General features: G+C 38.6%; 1 protein-coding gene across 3 annotated transcripts in view; it reads right to left on the bottom strand.

Moving 5' to 3' along the window:
• svep1 (sushi, von Willebrand factor type A, EGF and pentraxin domain containing 1) overlaps window positions 1-25,494 on the bottom strand; it is a 105,689-nt gene that overhangs the window by 59,730 nt on the left and 20,465 nt on the right. For all 3 annotated transcript variants that reach the window (XM_041985048.1, XM_041985050.1, XM_041985049.1), the window contains 2 exons: window positions 8,499-8,754; window positions 5,680-5,856 (listed from right to left, as the gene is read on the bottom strand). In XM_041985048.1, coding sequence (XP_041840982.1) covers window positions 5,680-5,856; window positions 8,499-8,754 — 433 coding nt within the window. The remainder of the gene's footprint in view (window positions 1-5,679; window positions 5,857-8,498; window positions 8,755-25,494) is intronic.

Below are 25,494 nucleotides of genomic sequence, written 5' to 3'. Positions count from 1 at the left end.
GCAGAGTGACGTCCTAGGCCACTCCACGTTGTTCATATTGTTCTCTGCCAATAATTTTTCACCACTTTGACTGTATGTTCTACATAATTGTCTTGTTAGAAAGTCTAATGCTGCCCAATGCCAATTTTTTCACAGTCTAATATTTTCTCCTGGGATATAAATGTAATTCCCTTTCCTCAGTATGCTGTTTACCTTATTGATTTAAGGATTTTATTTTGATTTATTTTGAATTTAACGACTCCTGGGACAAAGGCTGAGAAAAAAATCCTCTAAAACATCACATGACTATAAACATGTTTTACCATGGGGATGCTGTAGGACTCAATAATTCTGACTCATCAAACACAGAACTGATGACCAAGATGATGATTAGATAAATGTTCAAGGGAGTTTTAAAAAAGGTTTGGTGAATAACCATGGTAAAATAAACTCCTTTATCTTTGCAAACCAGCCATGTGCAGAGTCAGTTGCCTTATCTGTCTTTAGATGCTGGAACCAGGTTAACCTCTTCATCTTAAGTACAGAAGATGTTTGGACACCATGGAAAGCAATTAACCGAACATACCTCATACCAAAATCACATAGTAAAACTAAGCTCCTAAGAGAAACCTTTAGGTCTGAATAGAAATGTCACTATGATTAAAAATTTGTCAAGGGGATGATTAATTGATGTAGTAATTGTATAAAAAATGCTTTATGGAATTTCAGGAGTCAGCTTACAAATATATTACAATGATATATTGTCTCAGGTTGTGTGTCTGATCCTTTACTGGGGCAATTTTAATAGTTTACAAGCAAACCAAAAACAATGTCTGCAGATATCTGTGTTGTATTTAACTGTGTACGAGCAAAAATTAACGAGTTGCAGTGAAATCCATTGACCTGTCGTGATCTTCCAAATGCCTTAGAATTCACTAAAAACATTTATCCTTTTTTAATTTTCTTATTTTTATCTTGACTAGACACTGAAGACCTCTGCAAAGGGGTGAGTCAGAATAGAGAGAAAGGAAAAGAAATGATTGCAAAATCTCCTCTATTTCAACATTTTTTACAATCCTCAGCATTTAATATTGTTCAGTTTACAATATATCTACCTCTGGGTTTTCCTTCCTGGAGTTTCTCGGTCACTCACATCAAGACCACAAATATTTACAGATAATATTTATTTCTTTTGCCTTGCTTCTGCTGCCACGCGAGGGATCAAGAGGCTTTTGTGAACTTGATATTATAAACATTGTGCAATTCAATATCAGCTCCAAAGAAATGTTTTCACTGGATTCCAGTCAGCAGCTAATATCCTGACAAAAAGGAGAGGCCATATTTCCTTATTCCCAAATCCATCAAAAGATAAATTATTGGGAATATTCTGGGAAAACAGAATCTACTTGGTCTCAGACGTTAAAAAAGCAGTGACAAACAAATCCTTGTTCTAGATCAAGTTCTACCTTCTCCCATTCTTTCTGTTTTTAACTGTGTTAACGAATTTTTATTGTTGAGCTAAATTTTTATGCTTTGTTGTGTCTTCAGCAGCAAAGATATCACAATCAAAATAATTTTTTTCTGTGTATTTTTACATTTTTCTTTAGTTATGTCCCATACGAAAAGCTATATACCAAACATCTATAACATTATAACCACTGTTAGATGACGTGAGCAACACTACTCATGTTTTAACCAAAACAAGATCCATATGTAATTTACTGTACATTGTCCCTTTTTCCACAGTACTCCACCACATAAACATCCACCCCTTTCCAGCAGAACAACAGTAGGTCCTGCAAAACACTGAAGCTGAAGGAAGATGTTGGATGTTCACCCAGCCTTCAAACTCCCCAGGCACCTATCCGATAGGATCCAATGGCATCTGTGGGAAGCAAGCCCAATCCACAAACACCCCACCCCACAACCCACAAGACCCAAAGGATCTATTACTAAAATCCAAGTATCAGACACCCATAGAAACCCGCATATTTTCTTTGTACACACCCTTACTGGTCAGAGCTGTTAAGGCGGTATGAAGAGCACCAATCAATATCAAGCGGGTTGTTGTAAAGTTATGGCTGATGTGTGTGTAAAAAGGCTGTGTACAATCCTATAAAACAGTTAGGGTTCAGAGTATTAATTAAATTAATTCATATTAAATCAATGTGCTGTAACTTTAAACTATGAAAGTGATGAACTGCTGTTAATTTACTGTAAGTTCAGAGGTGAATAGGTGGCAATGTGATCAAAAGGCAGCTAAGTTATTAACAATCTGCTAATAAAATTTAAATTGGATTGTTAAAATGTATTGTTTTCACAACTATTCTTTTAGAGGTTTCCTTTTTAACTAGTTTTATTTTAAAAAAGTCTTTATTAATGCTCCACTAAGAGATATTTTGTTCAATTCAGGTAAATCATCAGGATTGTACACATTTTAGTAGCAGAAGGATAAAATTTTTGAATGACCAGAAAGAAAGGTACATTATAAAGCCAACTCATACAGTAAGGAGAGTTACATCACAGCGACACAATCAGATTTACATTTTCATGAGTATCTGAGAAACACATTTGATATATTATAGTTTATAAGTCAGCCTGCAAAGATTTTTTTTTTTGCTTATTTATTTATTTTTTTTATTTCTTGCTTTGTTTCCTTCATGCCGTCCTTCTCTGTCTCCTCTGTTCATCTCTGACAGTGTCCGAAGCAGAACAAAGCCTGTGCTGACACCATGCTAACATAGTCCAGAGCTCCTGTCATTCTCTCGAGCTACAGAAAAGCCTGATAAGCCAGAATGTGTGACAGGAGGAAAACATGTTACCCTTCTGCACCTCCTCTTACTCCATTTATCCACTTCCCCATTCCTGTGCTGATCTTTCATGATACCAGATATTGAGGACTTGAGTTTGGTATTCCAAGAGAGACAACAATGTCCAGTTTGGCCTCTTAGAGAAAGCCAAACTATGCGGGAACTGGGGTCATCATCCCTTTCTATCTGCTGGGATTCCAGTCATGTTTTGTGGAAAGAGGCTGTTTCCCTTGGCTGTCGACAGATTAATAAACAGCACTGCTGTGCACTGTAGGGATTTGGATAACGTTTCCAACAGATCCCTTCAGCCAATGATAATAACAATCCACTTAAATTTGGTCTTATTATTTTCAGATGTGTCAAAGATGGTTGAACGTTCATATGCAAAGTACAAAAACATAAAACCTGCACAAACTTTGAGCCTAGACAACAAACCCACCTGAGGCTGACCTATCCATCATGTTTTTATAAGTCAGATAAATGTTTAGTCCTAGTAGCAGATGTGCAGTCTCTAGCTGTATTTTTCTACAGTACCACTCAAGCGACCTGGCATGGCTCAAGCACATGGTGTACCCATAATTCACGCAACACCTGTGGTCCAGCCAATCCCATAAAGGTTACAACAACAGAATATTAAACTAAAAGCAGCAGGAACTGGTCAACTTTACTTGCATGTTTCCTGATTACACACACCCCTCACTGTAAATCTAATTGGTTTTGGAGCCACATTTCTTCAAAAAACCTTTCAAATGATTAGGGGTTCAATAAATTTAGCATAAAAAAACATATATGAGGGAGTTTCACTCTAGTTAACAAAACCAAAGATCTGATGTGCACTGCTAATAGTGCCTCAGCTTGCCAGTGTCTCCACCACAGCATCTGCAGCGACACATATTTCAGCCTTGGCAGTCGCTCTTTGGGTGCATGTCAGCTCTGTAATATGAAAATAATGACTCACAGATAATGAAGCGTCAACAACAAAATAACCCACTCTCCTCCCATTATATCCTGCTGTATAAGAAAGTAAGAGACAGGCAGGAGAAGCGATGTGCCGTTGTGGTTGAAGCGCCTTGCTGTGTCCTTTCTTCCTAATGCCAGCTAAGCCAACTCTACAGTCTACTCTCTGCTTTTAATTAAACCATTAAAATGGATTAATAAGCAAAGTGGGGTTCCAGTCTCGGCAACATCTGATGTCAATTATAGAGGTGTGTGTTTTGGCATGATGACCCTGATGCCCTTGCCTTTAGCTTTCACTATAGGAATCCACCTCTTGTCATTTTCACATCCTACTGAGTTTTAAACATCAATGTGAATAACTTGAATTTTTCTGTTGCTGAAATGTCTTTTTTTTCCCTCCTTCTTTGGCAGTTAACTAACTCTGAGCTTAAAATACAAAGAGAAAGAAAGAGTGTTTGAGATTAAAAGAGCCAATTGCTGTCCAGGGCACTCAAAAATGGTTCATTTCAAGTCCCTCAGTCCCTCCCACCTGTCTGCCCTGCAAGAAGGGGTAAGCTGTCTAAATGACTGAGGTTTAACACAGCAGTTACTTTCTGTAAACACAGACACACAAACCAGCCAGAGCATCTGTTAGTTGCTCTGCTCTCCAACAATCTCATACGGCTTTAATCCTCTGAGTTTGGTGATTGCACATTCAGTAAAAATGACCCATTAACCCTTAACCTTACACACGCATGACAAAAAACACCTGCATCACACTGCAACATTTTACTATGTAACCTGGAAATGTAAGGAACTGACAAAAGGACATTCGGACAAAAGAATTATATGTAGTGAGCAAGTAAATTAACTCAACTGCAGCAGTGGATTGTTCTACCAATTTTGCAGCACAGCTAAAGGATCATTTTAAAGGTTTCACCTCATAAAGAGGAGATGCTACCTCCTAGATTCATACAGATTAAATAAAAAGCCTTCCAACAATGCATATTTCCATCCATTTATTATTCAGTCCTGCACTTCAGCCTGTTATGGTTATTTCTTTTACTTTCTTTTATTTGACACAAGAATTTGTATAATAGAATAATCATATAAGCCTGAACTTATAGCTCATGGATTACTTGAATTAAACAAATGACAAGATATAATTCAATTAGTGCTAACATTTAATCACTCTGTGCCTACACAACTGGTTATGATTACACACAAGCAAAATTATCACTGCTGCTCTTTTCTACCCATGAAAGAATAATTCCCTGAAACGCAGTGTTGTAAATAACCAGTACTAAGAAAACACAAGGGTAAAAGCTGGAGCACCCTGGCAACAGATGAAACAGATTCTTTGGTCCTCAAATGGATATGTACGAAACAGAAGTGGGATGTTAAGTAATATAAGCCACAGTACGAGGTTGTTAGTTTTAGAATGACAGCAGTATTTTCAGTACATGTAGAAACCAAAGAAATCCTTGTGTATGCTGTGATTTAAAGGGGACAGAACAAAGTGTAATGTATCCTACTGGGAGTCGGAGAGTCAAAGGTGAGCAAAGGCAAATGTGGTCCTGAACACACACAAACACATTAGTGTCTCGCTTCTCCCACCTTACAGCAGATTACTGGGTTTGTTGATTGTGATCTGTCCTCTGGTCACCTTATACTGATTTAAGTGGACAGGCTGCTTATTTAGCATCCGTACTTGGTGATCTTAGCAGCAACCTGAGGCCATATTTCTGATGTGGAGCACAGGAGCATAAATCCGAGGCTCAAACATGTGTTAAGGCAGCAAAGTCTGTTTGAGACAGTAAAAAAAAAAAGCGATGTTTGCTGCATCAAAAGTAAATTAGTGAGCCGTATCGTATCATATGCTCAGTGTTTTGTGAAAGTATCTGAAAATGAGTTGACTTCTAAGATTGTGTCAGAGGCAGGTGAAAATGCCTACCTGTGCATTCATGCTGCAGACCCTTGCCGTAGTATCCCTTCTCACAGATACAGTCGTACTGTCCGGTGTGTGTCCCGCACTTACAGCTGGCCATGATGTCACAGCAGTCCTTCCCGGCCTCACACAGAGATGAGCAGCGTGACAGATCTTCCAGGATGTAGCTGCCTGTAGGCAGGTCTGAAGGCAGGAGATAAACACAGATTTATAATAAGAACAGATTACCCTGCCTGGAAGAGACACAATTTTAAATGTCAAGTTAACTGGAGTGCATGACCCCATTATGACACCGTGACACCATCCAGGGCAAAGTCTGGTAATGCTGCTAATAATAAGAAACCAAAAATTTCCCTTTTACAGTAAAGAATTTTTACCCATCAGAGACAGATGTCTCATCTACAGAATTGCTGACAAAATTAATTATATTTGTGAGCTACAACATATCAAACCTTTTTTTTTTCTAAACAAGCAAATGACTGTTTTGCAGAAATCACCCTAGAGCAAACAATTCACAAAAGAAAGTCCCAAAATTAAATAGATTCTAACTGCAGATAACTATACGGGGGCTGTAACTTGGGTTTGAGCTTGGGGCAAAGATGTCTAAGACATATATTGAATTTTACTTCTAGAAATCAGCCTACTCCTATGGTTTTTTTTTGTTTGTTTTTTTGGGGGTTTTTTTTTGTTTGTTTGTTTATTGTTTTTTTTTTTTTTAATGCAGCTGCAGGATAGTTGAAAGGCCACAATGTCTCTGGCATAATTTCAAAAATTCATGTGGCTCCACATCTTAAAAAAGGAAAACAAGTGTCTGCTTTAAAGCTGTTGTCGGCCGAGGCGTTGAGAGAAGGCTAAGCTGATGGTATAATATGCCCTGGCTTTCATTTTCACAGCCTTTTCCTTGTCCTGTCTCGCTGACTTCTGCTACTGCACCTACGCCTAGAATTTCAGGCACTCAGTATGTGAACTTATACATTTAGTACCTGCATGTGCATGATTTACAACACGCTATGCGCTTGGCACTGCACTCGACTGAGATGTTTTATGGTGATATTTAAAAGTTAAAAACCATGAATGAATTCTTCTTTTAACCAAATTGTGGGAAGTCCCCTTCGAACTGTGGGAAAATGGCTTTGGTTTATTATGTATGGAAGTAAGGTCTAATAGCGGCTGGCAGTACAAAACAGAAAAGAGCATGTGAAATGTACGTTGTCAGATTCTTTGTGAAATATTATGTGCTTCCTTTTAAGTAAGAATTGAAATCTTAACAGGGGCAAAAGCCTTGAAAATAAAAGAAATACTGCTGCAGGTCAAAATGTGATTATGGGAGGCACACAGGCTTCAAAGACTCACAAAAAACACATGGCAGCTTCAACCTCTGTTTAACAAACTAGAAGCTACACTTCTACCAAAATTTACCATTTTACTAAAGCAGGTTGACTTTTCAAGGAACTAAAAGGTTCCCTTAAACCAAGTCATATGAAACATATTTAAAGTGGCCAAATAAAGTGAGTTTAAAAACAACAACAAATTTTAAAGTCAGAGCATTAAAGGAAAGCCAACACCGACCCCAAACCTAACTCAAATATAATAAACAAAAGTAGGAACCAGCTAGCTAGCTGTTCTGCCTTCAGCATGGAAGTACACCCTCTCTGGATACTGGAATTTACAAAACTTGGACTGTCTACTTAAACTGTAGAGAAATAGTAAGAACAAGAAAAGTGGATTAATTTTGTAAAGAGCTAAGCTAAAATAAAGCAGTGTCTTAGATAATAAAGGTTATGGTTATGAGTAATACTGTGATAATCTAATGTTATAAATTTGCTGGAGTTACTACACAACGTGGATCTATTTTGTAAAGCCTCAGAACCAAAGCACAGAAGTTTGAGGGCTGAACACCAACTCAGAACCAAGGATTCAAGAGTAACTACTGTCAGGTGACGGGGCATTGGTTCGTGCAAAACTGAGTGAGAGGGTTCAACATCACAACCAGCACCCACCTCATCCTTTGCCTGGCAGTTTCATTAACTGTTACCAGAGATAGTTTAAATCAGTGGATTTGTCAGTAGTACATCACTGCAGCTGCCACTTCACTCCCCTGATGGTGTGCTCACACTGCATCAGTTTCTCTCCTGAAACCTAAGCCAGACATGCCCACCATGAGAACGCTAGAGACACAATTTACCAATGTTATTACCACCATCCAAAGCTGGAAGGTGACTGAAATATTTAATATCTTTTCTGTGAGTTTTATATCTAAGCTCATTGTTTTGGTTTAAAAGGAGCTGTTCGGCTCTTGTGATGTAGCTGATCTGAGATCTCTTCGAGTGGATGCACCCCCAGCTACTAAAAGTGGAGAACCCTGTTCATTTTCTGAGGATTTTAAGAATATTTGCCAAGTGGTTAATAACATGTTCTTCTGTAATGTAACTAATTTAAAACGGATTTATTTCTGTATCATTTGAACTTAAAACCATATATTTTATAACAGAGATCGATAGAGGCTACAACTTTACTTTTGAAAGGTAGTACTGTCAAACAAAGACTGACCAGAGTTTTTTTGGGGACAAAATATTTCTCTTTTGTTCTTTTTAGCTCCTGATTGAATACCATTTAAAAGCTTATAGTGTTTTGAGAAAGTCAAAGTGCAGCTACAGGATCTGAAGTTGTTTAACATAAAGGGGTAAGTTTAATTAGCCTTTAATGAGACATGTGTAATCATCTTTAGAAGGTTGAGATTATATCTTTAAAAGCTGTAATAAATAAATAAAGAACATTTAGTTAGTAAAATAACACATCAGCTTATCTTCATCCCTCATTCTTACCTTCATGCAGCGCACGACGAGCCAGGGCCTCAAACTCTGCAAAGTTGTGCACCAGGTAGCAGTGTTGGTCTTTGGGCTGTGAGGCCATGTCGTGGAGCTCCCTGATGTTTCCCTGCCAGATGCCCAGAGTGAAGATCTCAACACCTCGCTCTCTCAGAGCTGCCGCCACTGGCCGAGGGTCTCCACCGTTAGAGTAGCCATCGGTGATGAGGAAAATGACCTTGGTTGCATTACCACGGGAGTGACGAAGTATTTGCTGTTAGAGAAGAAGAAGATATGAAACCGACTGTTTATATTTCCAAAAATATTTTTTAAAGTAATTTAGCATTCTTTGAACACTTTTGTTTCATGTTGGCAAGAGTTACAAAATACGGTAGCTGAGTCTTAAATTTGAGGTTTTACTTTGAGGTCACTTTGTGCTGTATTTCTCTTTGTTTAGATTTTTCTGGTAATATTCTCATCCAGGACTGCTGCAAGAAAGCAGGTGAAACTTGTAAGAGACACTGTTTGCCAGAAATCACAAAAAAAAAAACAAAAAAAAAACAAACCACATGCATTTCTACGTGCTACCAACACAGCCCTGGTTCTACTGACATAGCTAAACCAAATACTGAAAAACGTCACACAAGACCATTACAAAAACACCCCTCACTTCTGGAGTTCCCCAAAATCCTACACCATCAAGGCAGGCAACAACAACAGAGAGAGGGAAGGGGACAAAAAAATGTGAAAAAGCTCAACATTTATTTTTTCTACAGATCATGCAGCTGCTTGCCAATTGTCTAAAACCACCAGAGAACACTAAGCACGCAGGCGGAGCTACTATGTCCGCCCCAGACACCAGCAAGATTTCTCAAACTAACTTTAGCCAACGTTTACAATCCAACACATGCAATTAGAAAGGACATTCAAGTCAAAGAAACATATCCTTATTTTCTCTCGCATCAAGGAAAAGAAAATCCAACATGACCATCTGTTAGTATTTTTATGTAGAGACAACCTAAAGGGGTCTTGGTTTGTTGTAAAGGTGATTTAAAGTATGTTAAAATTACTTGTTGGAAGAAGAGGGGAAAAACATGTAGATGGGAAAGGAATGATTGAAAGTGTGAGGAAGCAAAAAGAGCCAAGATGAAGTTAGGACAAATATCCACTGACTTGCTTAAAGTCAGAAAAATCATGGCATACCATGAAAAAGTCAAGCCGAAACAAAGAAAGTGTGTCAGGGAGGAGTTTGTTACTTTATTCTTAATCCAAGCAAGACATAATAGCTCCACATGACAGAATATTAGAGGTGAAGAAAGTGGAGACATGAGAGGGTGTGACCGCAGAGGGAGGCAAGCAGCGCATGAGAGAAAGCTCTGGTCTTTATTGTCTAATTGGATAAACTTCAAGCAGCTTTGGCAGAAGCAGTATAATTACAGAGCCCATAAAGCAAAAGAGTAAGTGAAGAAAAAGAGGATGGAGTGAGAATAGAAGAGAGGGAGAGACTAGTTTTTCTGATTCTCAAAGCTCCAGGGTGCCTGCTGCTCCGTTTCTTAGACTGAGGAGGCTGCCTACACCCACTCCCAGCTGTCAGTACACCCTCCCAGGCTGCTACGCTCCCTGGTCTTCCTCCAATCTGAGTACCAGCTGTTAGCATGGTTAAGTGTTAACTTTATTTTTTTATTTTAGCTGGAGGAACATAAAAAAAATCTACATAAGTTGGTTGTTTCTTTTACATAGTTTATTAGGCATCTACTCAAAGTTGTGTTGGACCGCAGTGGTTTCTCTGTTGGCCTTGAGTCACTGGCTGGTGTGAGACACTGTGGATATGCCACCAAACAGAGCATACGCATGCATACCCACTAATAATAGCCTCCTGAATAGCCTCTGCATATTTTAGGTCAGAGTATTAACATAAAGGCGACCACAGGAGCCAGTGTGTGGGAAGTCGATGCCCTTTACAGAAAGTCTCAGCATGCACCTTATCATTCATGGCAGATAGAAGAGACAGCAGTAAATCTTGAAAGCTGCTAGTGGTGACACAGCCATTTTTGCTCATCCAGATCATTCACAGCGATAACATCATTTAGAAATATATATCACTTTTATAGTGAATGGGGAAATGGAAAATGGAAAGAGATAAAAAAAAAGTGACATTTAACTGTCAAAGATTTAGCCCACAAGTTGTAAAAGTTATGTCAAATAAAAATCATTTATTGTCTCACTGTAAATTTTTAAATTGTTATTCCTTCCTAAATACATAAAAGATGGTGAGATCATTTGGCTTTGTTATTTTTAAAAATAATTTTCTTTGCAAAAGCTACAATGAAATAAGGTCACTTTCATTAAAAAACTTAACTGGGAAATCTCTGACTCTTACAAAAGGCATGTTCGTCCCTGCACTGTCATCACTGCTTTAACAGATATCATTAGCCTGAAACTAGATACACTAAAACTGTCCCATTGCTGACTACTGATTATGTCTCATTTGGAGCTATGCTGTACATTCAAGGGTCTGTTAGACATGTAATTGAGGAGATGTACTGCATGAACAACATATGCGAACTTTAGGGTGCCTGAAAAGCATGTAAAATATGAGGTATGTAGCTTCAGTAGCCATTGGCTTCAATTATAGTTATTTACTATGTCTAGAGGGGACTGTGGTAAGAGACTCTACCTCTGGTTCAAAATACCTTCAACTTTGGCAAGAAGCAACACGTAGATGAGCAGGTCATACGCAGTCAGTGATGTTTTATATAGAAACATAACTCTGTTGTACATAACTGCTTGGGTGGATGCCTATTTAACAGGTAAAAACATTGTGTAGTGGTAACAGCCTGACTTGAGATGACTCTTTTAGTCTTAATGCATCTCAAAATTTTTACTTATACAGTTCTCTTTAAAGAGTATATAGTATTTCAATGTTGTGACGTTTCTTTTACTTTACAGAGAACTCTGCTAGCGTGTAAGTTTTTCACAAGCTAGCAGTTTTTCACACATTTTCACACAAAACTAAAGATGGTCTTCCCATTGGTTAGAAACTCCAGCTTTTTTTAAGAAGGCCAAGTTTTCTCAGGGCAGTGTGGGGTAAGACAGATCCACTTGCTTGTAATATTTTACTCTTGCATGAAAGTGATATTTTCTCTCAATCACTGCATAAGTTACTAGCTTCTGCCTACACTCTTTCGGTTTTTTTTCCATCTTCTTTTCACAATACCGAAATAATATAGATAAATAGTAAAATATATTTTGTTTTTCTTCTATCACAACTGTTGATGAATTTTGTTTTAAATATTCCCTACATTTAACAATTACATAAACACACAGGGATTTAATTTAAGAGTGTTTTTTTTATTACTATGATATTTTGGGAACGAGTGTGTGAACAAACTACCGATGTCAACATCAGTCCAAAGATTACCATTTATGTAAGGAGGAAAATGTACCAAACCGTCAAGCAGAAGTTGAGATGTATGTCTGAACAGGAGAAAACAGTGGCGCTACGAAGGCAGCCATTGTCCACTCAAATCAAAGACAATCAACTCAAAGATGTTGTATCAATAGAGTCACTACAATCTGGAAATCAGTAAAGACCAGCTGATCGATGGGCATTTCAGGTGCCCAAAAGCTACGACCAAAAACAAACAAATAATAAAGGAAATCTGTAAAGTCATGCAAATGTATAGTCCACCATACACTTCCAAAAGTTCAAAAGACTGAGGGGTCTTTTATTTGTTTAGTCTTGTTTTTAATAAATAATCTGTTTGGCTTTTCTTTAAATAAATCTGGTAAATAAATGATAAACACCTGATGAAAAGACGTATCCTTCCAAACAGATGTTGGTGTGATTAGAACTTCAAAAGCAGGCACCTCATTGCATTTGGCAGAAGAATTTACAAAACCTTTCCACACCTTGAGGGACTAATGATGGTGCAGAGGTACCCCAGCTGTTAATCAAAGTTTTATACATGCATGGCAGGTATCCTGAATGTTAAATGAAGACCCCCACATCCCCACCATGCTGAGGTCCTCCCTTCAGCTGCTCCTGTAACTTTGATCAGAGCATGAACCCTTTTCTTTCTGAGTAAAGCTGGGTGATAGTTTAGTTATTTCTTCATTTAAAACACTGAAAGACGCAACAAAAAGAAAATAGAAAGCCATGTTGTTGCAAGTCTATATTGGGATTTGAGCTGTTTAATGTTTTTATACCACTTAATGTCAGTAATAACTATCAAATGTTCTGCTTATAACGAGTGTATTACTAAAGGCAACAAGAAATCCACTATGTCTTAAATATAACATATATTAGCTGAAAATCTCAAATTTAAAAAGGTTTTGGATGTATCCTCTTCTATCATGCATCATGTGAGTGAGGTCTGCATGTTATTATCTTACATGGGTTTTCACTTCCCCGAGATCTACCTTGTAAAAACAAAAACTTTATTTCACATTCCACAGAGGATGAAAAAAACTATCCAACTGCATCCGTTCGGAAAGCTCTCTCCCCATCGGTCGGAAGTTAGACCGCTTGTTTTGACAGGCTATCTGTTCTTAGCTTGGGTGGTAAGAATAACAACAACAACTCTGAAGGGGGGCCAGCAGAACCTCAACACACACATTCATACAACTACACATGCAAGACATAGCTTTGGTATGATTGAGCAACATCTTAGGGACACATACTTTGGATATTTAGGATAACCAAGGCCACCGTTACTGGTTGGGTCAGAGATTTGATACAATCTTTCATCCAAGAAAATCCTATTTCGTTTCCTCACATGCTGCACGCCTCACAGGCATATCAACTTTTTTAAAAGCTCTACTAAGAGGATTAACTTTTCAACTGTTGGTTGGATCCTGTTTTAATGGCAAATGAAGCCTGAAATGTTTTGATTTGAGACCACATGTAAAGCACACGTATTTATGTTTTCTGGATCAAGTGGTGAAAATTCCCCTTCAAGCTGTGGCTTCACTTCTTCCATGCTTTTGACATGTGGCACATCATCTCCGTTTTACTGAGTTAATTTCCCAAAACTTTCCATGCTCTTGTTTTGCTCAGTCTGTAGCAATGAAACTGACATGGTGACGGTAAGTGGATAATTTTCCACATGCAGCAGGCCACCCAACTGTACAGGTGACTTTGAATGTTGCGTCTCCTGATATTTTTCTTAAAATAAACATTTTAACTAGTTTTTAAATAAACTAACAGAGATATCAACTTTGTCTCAAATAAAGCATTCTCATAAATTCAACATTTTTTGGCAGTGAAACATATGCTCACTTTCAAGTTTCTCTCATGCTGATGCATTCATGGACAGCTCCAACATTCACAGAGAAATTAACTTCCAAAAAGCCTTTTCTCAGAAGTCATTTTAAAAAACAAATCTACTTGTGACACCATGACAAGATATTGTTCTAACTTGTCAGAACAATTAAAGTGAAAAATTGCTCCCCTGTTAGGCTGTCTAAATATTTACAGTTTGATTTGGAGGACAGTCTGCAGTTATGTATATGGAGATTGATATTAGATTACTAATACGTGTTGAAGTGGATGTCTTTACTGCCATAGTAGAGGTATGAAGATAAACACTGTCATGACAGCCATAAAACCAAAGACTCTTACAACGTCTGAAAACATAAACTATCCAGCGCTGTATCTGTGTGTACCACCTATTACCACTGCACACTGTTCATTCACAGGTGAAGCCTGGTACACACATAAGGATTTTTAAAATCTGATGAGATTTTTTGTCTGTTCAAGACCTCACACATGAAGATAAAAAAAATTCAGGCATTTAACTGTTGATCGTACTGTGAGTGGTGTGCTCCGGTAATCTCAGCACAGAACAACACACACATAACGATGCCGTCCTGCAGCCGATCTACAATCTAGTCCTCCGAGCCGGAAATCTGTCGTGATCAAACGTGTTCTAACAAAAACAAAGGAGAAGAAACATAGCAAAAACTGGAAAAATGAAGAAGAAGACTACTGTTAACAGAAAAATCCAAAACACAACAGATTGGAGACAGCGTGAACACAGCGTTTATATCCTTCCTTGCTCTCCAGTCAGCTCGCTCTCTGATTGGCTAAATTCTGTTCCACGTCACAATCCACGCAGTCACAAATCAGGAATCGTCGGCTTTCCTCACACACGAGAAGACTTTTAGTTGTAAATATTGAACATGTTCAATACTTCTGATTGTCGACCACGACCTGTTTGGGAGCCAATTGTCGTGACAAATTCACCCTTAACACACCTCAGACCAACTGATAACTTTAGAGATGAACTCAAAACAGCCTGTAATCTTCATGTATGTGCCTAGCTTAAGCTGTTGATATACATTCACCTGACACTTTTTTAAAGTACACCTGTCCAGTTGCTTGTTGACACAAAAAGCTAATCAGCCAACTACATGGCAGTAACTCAGTGCGTTTAGAAGTGTGGACATGGTAAAGGTGACTTCCTGATCACCAGAATGGGGAAAAAGGGGGATTTAAGTGACTTTGAAAATGGTTGTTGGTGCCAGATGGGCTGGTATTTCAGAAACAGCTGATCTACTGAAATATTCACACATAACCATGTTTAGGGTTTACAGAGAATGGTCTGAAAAAGAGAAAATATACAGTGAGTGACAGTTGTCTGGACCAAAATGCCTTATTGTCAATGGTCAGAAGAAAATGGACAGACTGGTTCAAGATGATAGAGAGGCCATAATAATTCAATCACTAGTTACAACAAAGGTATGCAGAACGGGCAAACTTTGAGCCACTTAGTCCCAACTAAGCCATTTAAAACACCGCAGCCTGTCTGAGTATTGTTGCTGACCATGTCCATCCCTTTATGACCACAGTGTACAATTTTCTAATGGCTACTTCTAGCAGGTTAACGTACCATGTCACAAAGCTCAAATCAGCTCCAACTGGTTTCTTGAACATGACAATGAGTTCACTGTACTCAAATGGCCTCCACAGTCACCCGATCTCAATCCAATAGAGCATCTTTGGGATGTAGTGGAACAGGAGATTATCATCATGGATGTTCAGCCGACAAATCTGCAGCAGCTTTGTGATGCTATCATGTCAATATGGACCAAAATGTCTGAGGAATGTTTCCAGCACCTTGTTGAATCTATCATATAATCAGGCAGGTCTGAAGACATAAAAGGGTCAAACACGGTACTAGCACAATGTACCTTATAAAGCGCCTGGTGAGTGTTCAGTAACTGAAAACAATACTTTCAAACTGTCATGAGGGCTGGTCTGCATTTCCTGCAGCTCCCGTAATCAGACTCATCTGCTCCACCTGGGCCTCATTAGTACTCACTTTCCTCACCTGTTCATCTCCCTATTTAATCCCTTCCCAGTCTCTGCTTCCCCGCCAGATGGTCACCTACTATCCTTGTGTGAGATCCTGTTCTAATCACTGTCTTGTTCTAGATCCCTGTTGCCGACCATTGCTTCCTCCATTGGACTTCCCGTTGCCTGTTCCCCTGTCGGACTCTCTTGCTTCCTGCCAACCTGGATTTTGACCCTTTTTCTGTACCGACCACCAATCTCCGCCTAATCTCTCTGCCTGGACCAAGAGACTGCTTTCCTGCCTCCACCCATCCCAGCATTAATAAACTGTTCAAACTGTTCATCATGTGTGGGCTGAATTTCAGGGTCTTCCTGAGACAACCGTTACACAAACATCATTTCCAAGCAGTCAAATGTATTATGTCTTTTCTTTAAAGTTTAGTTTAAAGTGAAAAACGTGTATGTGCATCAGAGGCATGAACTACAGATTCTATTCTGGTCTCTGACCCAATTTTGGCTTGTAAAAGTGTCATGATCATACCAGCTTGTCAGTTTTTCAAGTATAATATCTTTATTGTATAATTGGGTGCACAAAGGAACCTTCACAGGGTGATAAATCACAGCACTGTATTAACTGTACCTGTTCTTCTGACCTCTTTAATTGGTTATATATATATATATATATATATATATATATATATATATATATGCACTTCAAACTTTGTTGTGCTCAAAGACTGTAAAATCAAGATAAAATTGAGAATTATCTCCTAATTTAGACATAGTATAAAGGATATACTAAAAGCATTTCCAGGTATCAAGAACTGTAGTGAGACGTATCATCAGGAAATTCAAAGAGAGCCAGTAGTGCAGAACAAGCCCAGTAGAGGTAGGAAAAAAAGATTTCATGGTTGACTTATTACACCTGCTCCTAAAAAATACAAGATGGATGGTGTTGCCACACTGGTGTATAAATCTGAGATTTGCTCTTATGTTCATTGGTTCTGAGCAGGTATGAGTTTACATGTATTATTGGGGAGGAATTTTGTGTTTTTTAAACAAAAGAGATTATTTTAAGTACTGAATTTTACATCAAGAAGAATATTTAGATTCCCATCTAGATCACGGACTTGTCATGGCTCCATGTGTATGTGTGTCTGAGTTTGCATGTTGGGCTGAGCAGGTTGCTATGGGGACGGAGGGTAGAGGCTGGACCCTCAATTGACACCACCTGCAGATCATCAGCGTGCTCGTTAGCCGGCTCTACTCCCGGTTATTTAGATTTATGCAGGAGCTCCAGTCTTCGCCAGATTGTCATTCTATGCAGTGTGGTAATCAGGCCTCTTCCACGATTTATCGTGTACCCTGTTCTTGGATTATTGACCTTGTCATCTCTGTCCAACAGCCTAAGACCTTGATCCCTCGGTTAACCCCAGCACCCAGAATCTGGACTACTCCTCATATCAAGCCGCCTGTCTGCCTGCTCGCCCTGCCTGCAACCAAGCTCACATCACCCTCCACAGAGAGCATCTCCTGGTTCACCCCTCCACCCTCAGTCTCACTCTGGAACACAGTAAGCCGCTACCTAGCTGACACAACCCTGTACCTTCTCTGAACCGCAGTAACCCTCTGTCCTTTCATAGGAAGAGCTGCCCAGACCTGGACCAAGCCACATACACTTCTTATCAATAAACATTGTTTGCACCTTTCCCCTTGCTTCTCTGAGTGATCTGCTGTTGGGTCCGCTTCCTTGTACCACGGCCGCCTGCCGTGTCAGGACTGTGCTCTAAGCAAAAGGTCACTACACATGTTTTTTTCGAGGACTGCATCTGCAATCATATTATTCCACGAGTGATTCACTCCACACTAATACATCTTTTGTAAAGTCTGGGATCTCAGTTTACAATCAGCTGGAAGTACATTATTATTTTTAATATTACCAGGGGTTTCCTAAATGTGTGTGTGTGTGTGTGTGTATATATATTTGTTGTGGCCTGTCTTTGTTACAGAGGGTGGTCAGGGACTGGGATGGAGACAATCCACATTATTTTTCTGTTCTTAGCTACCTACTCAATCATATCAAGCTCATTTAATATGCTTCTTTGTTGATATATAAAAAATGTAAATGTCTTTAGGAAAACAGCAACAGTAGCCCTTCTCCTTCCAGTCAGCTTGAGGGCTCTGTCATCGTCCATGTTTAATAGACAAAAGCTAGTGTCAGTATTAAACTCTAGCGCAGTGAGACACAAAACAGACTTACTCTACCATAGACTTGCTTAAGGTTTCCCTTTTTCCCCCCCTCTTTGAAATTTTTCTCTAAGCCTTCTCTACAGTTTCTTTGTAAATCACAGCACACATGATTTACAGAGCAGATGTGTGCACCGTAGCAGACAAAAAACAGTTAATTTCAGTTTTAGAAAAGATCACTCATCAATCACTCTGCTTAAAGTAGAGGTTCCCAAAAACCACAGAAGATGTTTTTGAAGTTACGTAGGAAATACATAGATAATTGTTAACCTGTCTGGGGCGTGTTTGGTTAAATTTTAGGAATATAAAAGCCTCTCCTAGAATAAGAGAGCCATGCATGACAGGAAATTACTCCCAATTTGGCAATCCCTGAGTTACTTGCCTAATAATTTAAAAGTATTCACCAAGGTTTTCTTGTACAATGTGACTTTAAAGAAATCAAAGTGAAGTACTGCAATGCCAAATCCGAAGTGTTAGGAGTAGAAAGTGTAGACAGTCAGTTAATTACCAGACACAGAAGGCTGAACAGCTGTGTGTGTTACCTTGACAGCTTCTGTCACAACACCATTCATCACACTCAACAACTCAACAAGAAGCGACAAGAGAAGAACAGATGCCAAGAGAAGGAGAGAAGCTCATTCCACAATGTGATGCCAAGGGTAAAGGCTATCTTGGCTGGCAAATGAGAAGCTCATTTAATTATCTCCTTCGTCTAGCTTCGGTCCTGAGCAGGAGAAACATTTTCAGCAGTTACTGTGATTCATTCAAACTCAGCCTCTGGGGTAACTGGACGAGGAAAGCTGGTTTGACTGGGTGGATAAGAATAACAGCAGTGGTTACAATCTGAGTGCCAGCTGGACAATAGTGAGGTCACACAGATTCTGCCTCCTGTCATGTATCTTGGCATTTTACATTTATCATATTTTGTGTAAGGCCTGTGTTTGACATGTTAAAGTTTTAATTGGTTCACAGACCATAGAGCACATATAAAAGCATGCATATTATCAGTATCTGATGCGGCTATCTGTCTTTTTCACTAATTTTGGATATGATCGGTCAAAAATTATTACACAAGATGAGACATGTGTTGAAGTAGGACAATTTGTAACCAGAGAAGACAAAAATTTCTCTCTAAAGCATAATATCTAGTGAGAGAATCTGGATAAAGACACTATAATGACTCAGGACGGAAAAAAAACTTTTAATGACCAATTTTGTAACACTAGGAGCTTATGAGTCTACAAGCGACCATTAAAGTCGAAGGGTTGATGGAGCTAGCCCCAACCAAACTGATCCGCATCAAAGAAGCGAACTGTGGTCCAACAAAAAACGCAAACTCGATTCCTTTCGAGTGAACCAAATGCAGAAAACAAACAACTTATGGTGTGGAGATGGATGTTGCCCTGCAGTAACCAATATATGCGTTCTTGTCATTGTATTATCTTCTCCCCCAGAAGTGCAGTGCCACCTCAGGCAAGGATGGGGAATATGTTATTCAAAAGGTTAAGCTTGTTTGGCTAAGTGCAGTGTGAAAGCAAACTTGAACTGGTCGAATGTTACAACAACCCGATTTAACCAAGTCCCCCACATTGTAATGAGTCTTTGGGACTATTGGGTATGAAAATGGCCCTCTGCAATTCTGTTTTAGCATTCAGTTTATGTCTGTTCTGCATCTTTTGCTCTCTACGCTATCATTTATGCACCTCTAAAAACAGCCTGCTAAAACATTATGGTCAATCCAACTAGGAGACGAACTTAACGCAGAGACTAGAAAGCTTCCAGAAAAAAGCTAGCATTTTTTTCCCCGCAGATTCTGTATATTCACATAACTCTATATGGATTGAATATTAAGTTACATTTATATTTTGCTTAAATAATAAACATTCATTTTAGACTCCCCTGTCATCAGATCCTCATGGGACAAGTCTGTGATTTTACTAAGTCAGTGCATGATCCATCTGAGCATGCAGAAAGTCTGAATGAAAATATTATTTTTAGATATGACCAAAAGTCAGTAGGGAAAGTTTTCCTCATGACATTTTGTGTTTCTGAGCTACTCTTTTACTCCAAGTCCTGACAAACCATGTTTAAATATTTTTACCACTAAACTGTATTGTGGCAAAATTCATCAAAACTACGTTTGAGGGTAGAAGAAACCCCAGCAGTTGTTATATTTGCAAGATGATTACCTCACTGCTCATGCACATAGCAGCCACCACATCATCTCCAAGACTGAAGTCTGATTTTCATATAAACAAAGGCAACAGTGTGGTGAAGCATGATGCTTTTCTTGACTCCAGACTGGCGTGTTGAAAGTGCTTATGTGGAGGGAATGATTTGGGGACTGTTACTGGCTTTAAGCATCCATGAAAATGTATCCCATCTTATCCAGACTCAGTTCAGACCACAGTGCGCAGACAGACGCAGCACTTCACTGTTATGCTGACTGTAGTTGCATTTTTTCCCCTCATGTTTTCATCTCTAAGTATCCCTCCATTTCTTTCTCTCCTGAGAGGTTTATTTGTCTTGGCACTAGCTGTAGATGAAGATTTCCTCTTGACTGATTGTACCATTGAGAAATCAGCAAATGTAGTACCTATTTCTGGAAATATTTTAATTAATTGATTGTCTTGTTTTTTCTGGACTCAGCACTTGTTGACAGAATTAATTATACTCAACCTCATAACATTACAAGCGAGCACAAGCTGAAAGGTCAGTTAAGGGGGCAAACACATTTAGGTCATCAGTGGTCTCAGATTGCATGGATTCAACCTGAGTCGACATGGATTTCTACCATGGAAAAGATTACCATTAATCATATAATGTTCCACAAATTTGCTCTCAGAGAGAAGGAATGAAAATACCAATACAAATATGCAGTTGCTGGGAAACACTAGCATTTAGTGCTTAGTGAGTTGAAACTGATTATATTTATATGTTTTTGTGTTCTTCAGAATTTCTTGCCAGCATAAAGCATTTCATAATGAACTGATTAAAGTTGAGCTCAGTCTCTATATTTGGACAAAAACCTGGAACAAGACAAAGGAAAGGTTGGAAAACTAAAAGTTCCCGAACCTGAAATATAACACATTCAGACTTAATGAATGTCAAGAAATTGACATTAAAAGCTAAAAAAGGAAAAGCTTGACATGTTTGAGCTGAGTAGGCATGGGCTCAAAACACATGTACTAGTCATCTGCCGTTACTCATTTACACTCTGTAGACAAACAGAAACAGACAAACATGAACACACATTCACTCACCAAAGAAAACAACCTCAATGGAATCTGGACATCTCCAACTCTAACCTCAACATAGCGAGTGGTTTACTAATAGACCTACACGACTTAGCTCATAAAAACATGTTATTTAGTTTGCCACTACTGGCTCTTTGAAATAGTTTTGGTTTCTTCAGGTGCCAGTGTATGACGCTTTTGGTAAATTCTGATCTCAATATGCCAAAGTAAATTCATGTGTTTGAAGAATTTGTGACATTTCTGCCTTTAATCACATAGCTGTGGACTGTGTAAACACAGGGAGACATGTCAGAGGTGGAAGGTTGATTTGTGGCAACAGGATGAAAAGTTCACAAATAAAAATGAAGGCCACTCAAAAAGCAGGCTATACCTTGAATGGCAGAAGCCCAAAGTAGAGTATCTGAAGAATTTACAAGTAAGAGGTTTGAACACACCTACCCATGCATCTTCAATGATTAGATGTGTCCAAATTTTTATTTTAAAGGCAACTAAAATAAGTCCATTATGCATTATTCCAATCCAAAACAGAGCTACAACTGAAAGTCCTGGTTGTCATCATCCTTTACTGTGCACCAATAACATTTACACACCTTTACACAATCTTCATCAGTTAAATGGATGAGCATTTTAAAAGTCATGGTGCAACTGATGAGCCGACACACAACAGGGAGCAACTCAGTCTATCCTTGTTAACTTTAATGATCACTGGCATTGTGATTAGAAGTCTGGTGGTTTGACCACTCATTTAATCCCTGATTTCCTTCAACTCATGGCCCAGCTTATTTGTCTGACTTCGTTCTGGATTAATACTTCCAGGAAATGATGGTTTAAATGGGCAGGATAATAATGAGCTTGTATCTTAAGACGTTTCACACTGACCGAAGTTTCAGAAACATTTCCCTCAGCAGTGTGAAATGAGAAAACTGATTAACTGCAAAGATTGAGATGTTTATGTAAGGGTGGGGCTGAATATCAGACAGCTAGTTGTAAATACACAAATTTGTGACTGTTGGGTTTCACTGCTTGTTGTGTGATGTGCTTATTTGCCTCTAACTTCTATTTGGCTTTTTTTTTTGTGCAAGCTGTTAGTTTGTAGAGGTCAATCCTCTTCTCAAGGAATCAAATCTTTTTCAGCGAGTTAATTTGGTCATAAAATTAAATTGTCAGGGCAAGACTCTGACAGGCACTCTTAACTATTCACCAGCAGTCTGTTAGAAAGTAAAATTTAAATTGTACCCTTTAAAGCTTCCTCTAGAGGAAATGATCTTTGGAAAAACTCCATGGCAATGTGGATTCTGGTTTATCCTTCGCTTTGTGGGAGGTGAACATGGTTTAAAAATTGGAACAAAACCAGTAATTTGCTTATTCTCACAGCACAACCGCAGCTAATGTTCACTAATATGCATGAGTGGCCGGATGCCTGACAGGACACAGAACAGATTAGCATGGATTAGGCGATAAGAACACCATTACACTGCAATACCTTCACATAGCACATAGTAAATTGGAACATTGCATATTGAACTGTAAAGGGGTCATAATGTAAAATGTTCATGAGCTATAAAGTTTATTCTTCACGGCAGCCGTTCTATGCTCTATTTTAAGACCACAACAAAATGTTGATAAGAAAAAATGAAGATGAACAGAACATATAGAGCAACTTATTATGAGAACACACAACATTTTAGCTAAGCTTTGCTCTGGAGGATATAACACAAGTTTGACTAATGCTTTCTTTCTAAACCTTAAAGATATATATACCTTTTAGGGCCAGAAAAAGAACTCTGAATCCCAAAATTTTAGGCAACATAAATGAAGAAGCTAAAACTGAAATATCCAGTTTAAACAGAAATGCAAATCAAGCTGCTTTTAACAGCACAGTGACCTGATGGAAACATTTTTTCCAGGGAAATTCAGAAACCACAGTTTTTTTTAATGGTATTCAGTTGAATATGGCAGTGAACACAGACCACCACAGCTGCTGACAGTCGGTTCCTGTGATTGCTAATGCCTCCCTGATCTCTGACCCTGCCGGAGAATGAGTCTTCAAAGCCTCCTCACCATTCCTCTTTGAAATGCACATTTTACCTTTTACTCTCCACCTAAACTGACTCAACTCCCTTGCCTGTCATATATCGCTTTCACATGCACATGTACACAGAGCCTCATAAAGCTGTTGTCAGCAGGACTTATCAATCACTGCACAGTATTTTAAGTTAGAGGGAATCTACGTATATGTGTGTTCATGTTAATGTGACTAAGAGAGTGTCCATGATGTTTTTAGGAAAGGCTGTCCACAAGCATTTATGAACAAGTTGCAAAGGAGTATAATGCTTAAGAATTTCTCCCTAAGCTACATGTAATAATGTAGTCCTCATTAAAATATCCCATGTAATATGTCAGGTCGGTGGCGGTAAGTTGCCATGTTAGAAGTCACCTCATCATTAAACAATGAAGTAATGAACCCAGCAGAAATTACATTACTGACCTTTTCCTTATGGACATTTCCACATCCTTGCTGCTGGGTTCCAGTTCATTCTTGTGTTCCAGTCCTTGTCAAGGAACATGTCAACCCATTTTCAACACTAATGTTGCACAGGCTTCATGCAATTGTGTTACGCATGTCAATGTAATGTAACTGGAAAGTCAATATATCTGGACTTTTCCAGTTACACATGATTTGGGGTCAGCTCTCTGCTGGTTTTAGACCTACAGGAAGGATAAAATCAATGCAAACAAAGAAGTCCACCAAACATTGAAAAAAAAAAAAGAGTACAGATATGTGTGTTCAACAAATGGATGTTATGTTCAGCACAGTACAACAGGGACTCGTGTTTGCTCTGAGTAGGTGTGTGTCTGCGCGATTCCTGTCTCTGAAGCAGGTGGCTCCAATGGTGAAATCCACATTTAAAGCTAACAGCATCATATGGACATTCCCCACTTGTAGACCTGGGGTATACTGCAAAACAAGACACAATGATGGCAGTTGTGGACATGTCCAAAATTACATTGGTGAATTAAAAAAAGGTGACAGTTTTTTAACTGTTTTATATTAGGAGTAAAATAAGCTTGAGTAGTCTCCTCTCTAGTTGTGTTTTTTTAAACAGTTAGGTGGAACTCTTACATTCAGATGTGTAAAGAATAACACTGGTCGGTATCTGCATATCCAGATTCACAATAATTTCCTCAAAGAAAGTGTACTGATTCAGTGTGCTGAGGAATATGTGGAAAAAATGGAAGGAAAAAATGTCCTATATTTAAGCTCTTTACATTTTTTACATAACACATTTACCCCTTGTTTCCACTGGCTTCAATCACCTAATGATCATTTTCTGATTCTTTCTCTAAATGGAGTTGCCAGTTTTGCCCTCAGGAAAAACACAAAGGACTTAGTCCAAATGCCAAATGAGACTCTCTAAAACGGCTGAACCAGCACATGCTATATGCACTGACGTCGACTAAAAAGTACTGGTGCATGACCTCAGGGTAGAAATGTTAGGTATGATGAATGAGGAAATAAACTGCAAAGGATAGAATAGACAGAGAAAGGAAGAAAGAAAGAAAGAAAGAAAGAAAGAAAGAAAGAAAGAAAGAAAGAAAGAAAGAAAGAAAGAGAGAGAAATGTTTTCAGGCATTTGCAAGTTTTACACATATTTCATCAAATTAATCTTAAAGTGGATTCAATTGCAAACACATTTTGCAAACATACCACCAAGAAACAAAATAATGGTCTAAATCAAATCATGTTAAATTTTGCAGTTATCCCGCCAGAGTCTGGCCCTGACGTTAATGAATCTTCTGCATGTTTTATATTTTTTCCAAGAAGGTAGAGGGAAACTAAATCAGAGATTCAAATTTCTCATTTTTACAATATCAAGACAATTACAACATTAATTTATGCTTTGCCAGTGGAAAAACTGATGAGAGGAAAAATATTTACTGGGGAAAATAAAGACAAAGTAAAGAAGTAGATTTCGAACTGAAGCTATTTTTCGGTGTTTTCTTCACTATACACTGAGAATAGAAGACAACACTCCTTGTTCCACTATATTAATACAGCATGTGTCCCAATGTATCCACGATGCAGGTCAGCAGAAAAGACTATACAGCAGTAACTCTTACCAGGAAGTATGCGTTCACTAGCAGTAAATGCTACCAAGGATTTGCTGGTACATTCACACAATGTCTCAGCCACTGATCAACTGAATGTTTT

This window comes from Melanotaenia boesemani, chromosome 5, assembly GCF_017639745.1.
Source record: "Melanotaenia boesemani isolate fMelBoe1 chromosome 5, fMelBoe1.pri, whole genome shotgun sequence".
Lineage (NCBI taxonomy): Eukaryota > Metazoa > Chordata > Actinopteri > Atheriniformes > Melanotaeniidae > Melanotaenia > Melanotaenia boesemani.
Note: the sequence above shows the minus strand (reverse complement) of the source record. Positions and strands in the feature narration are given on the sequence as shown.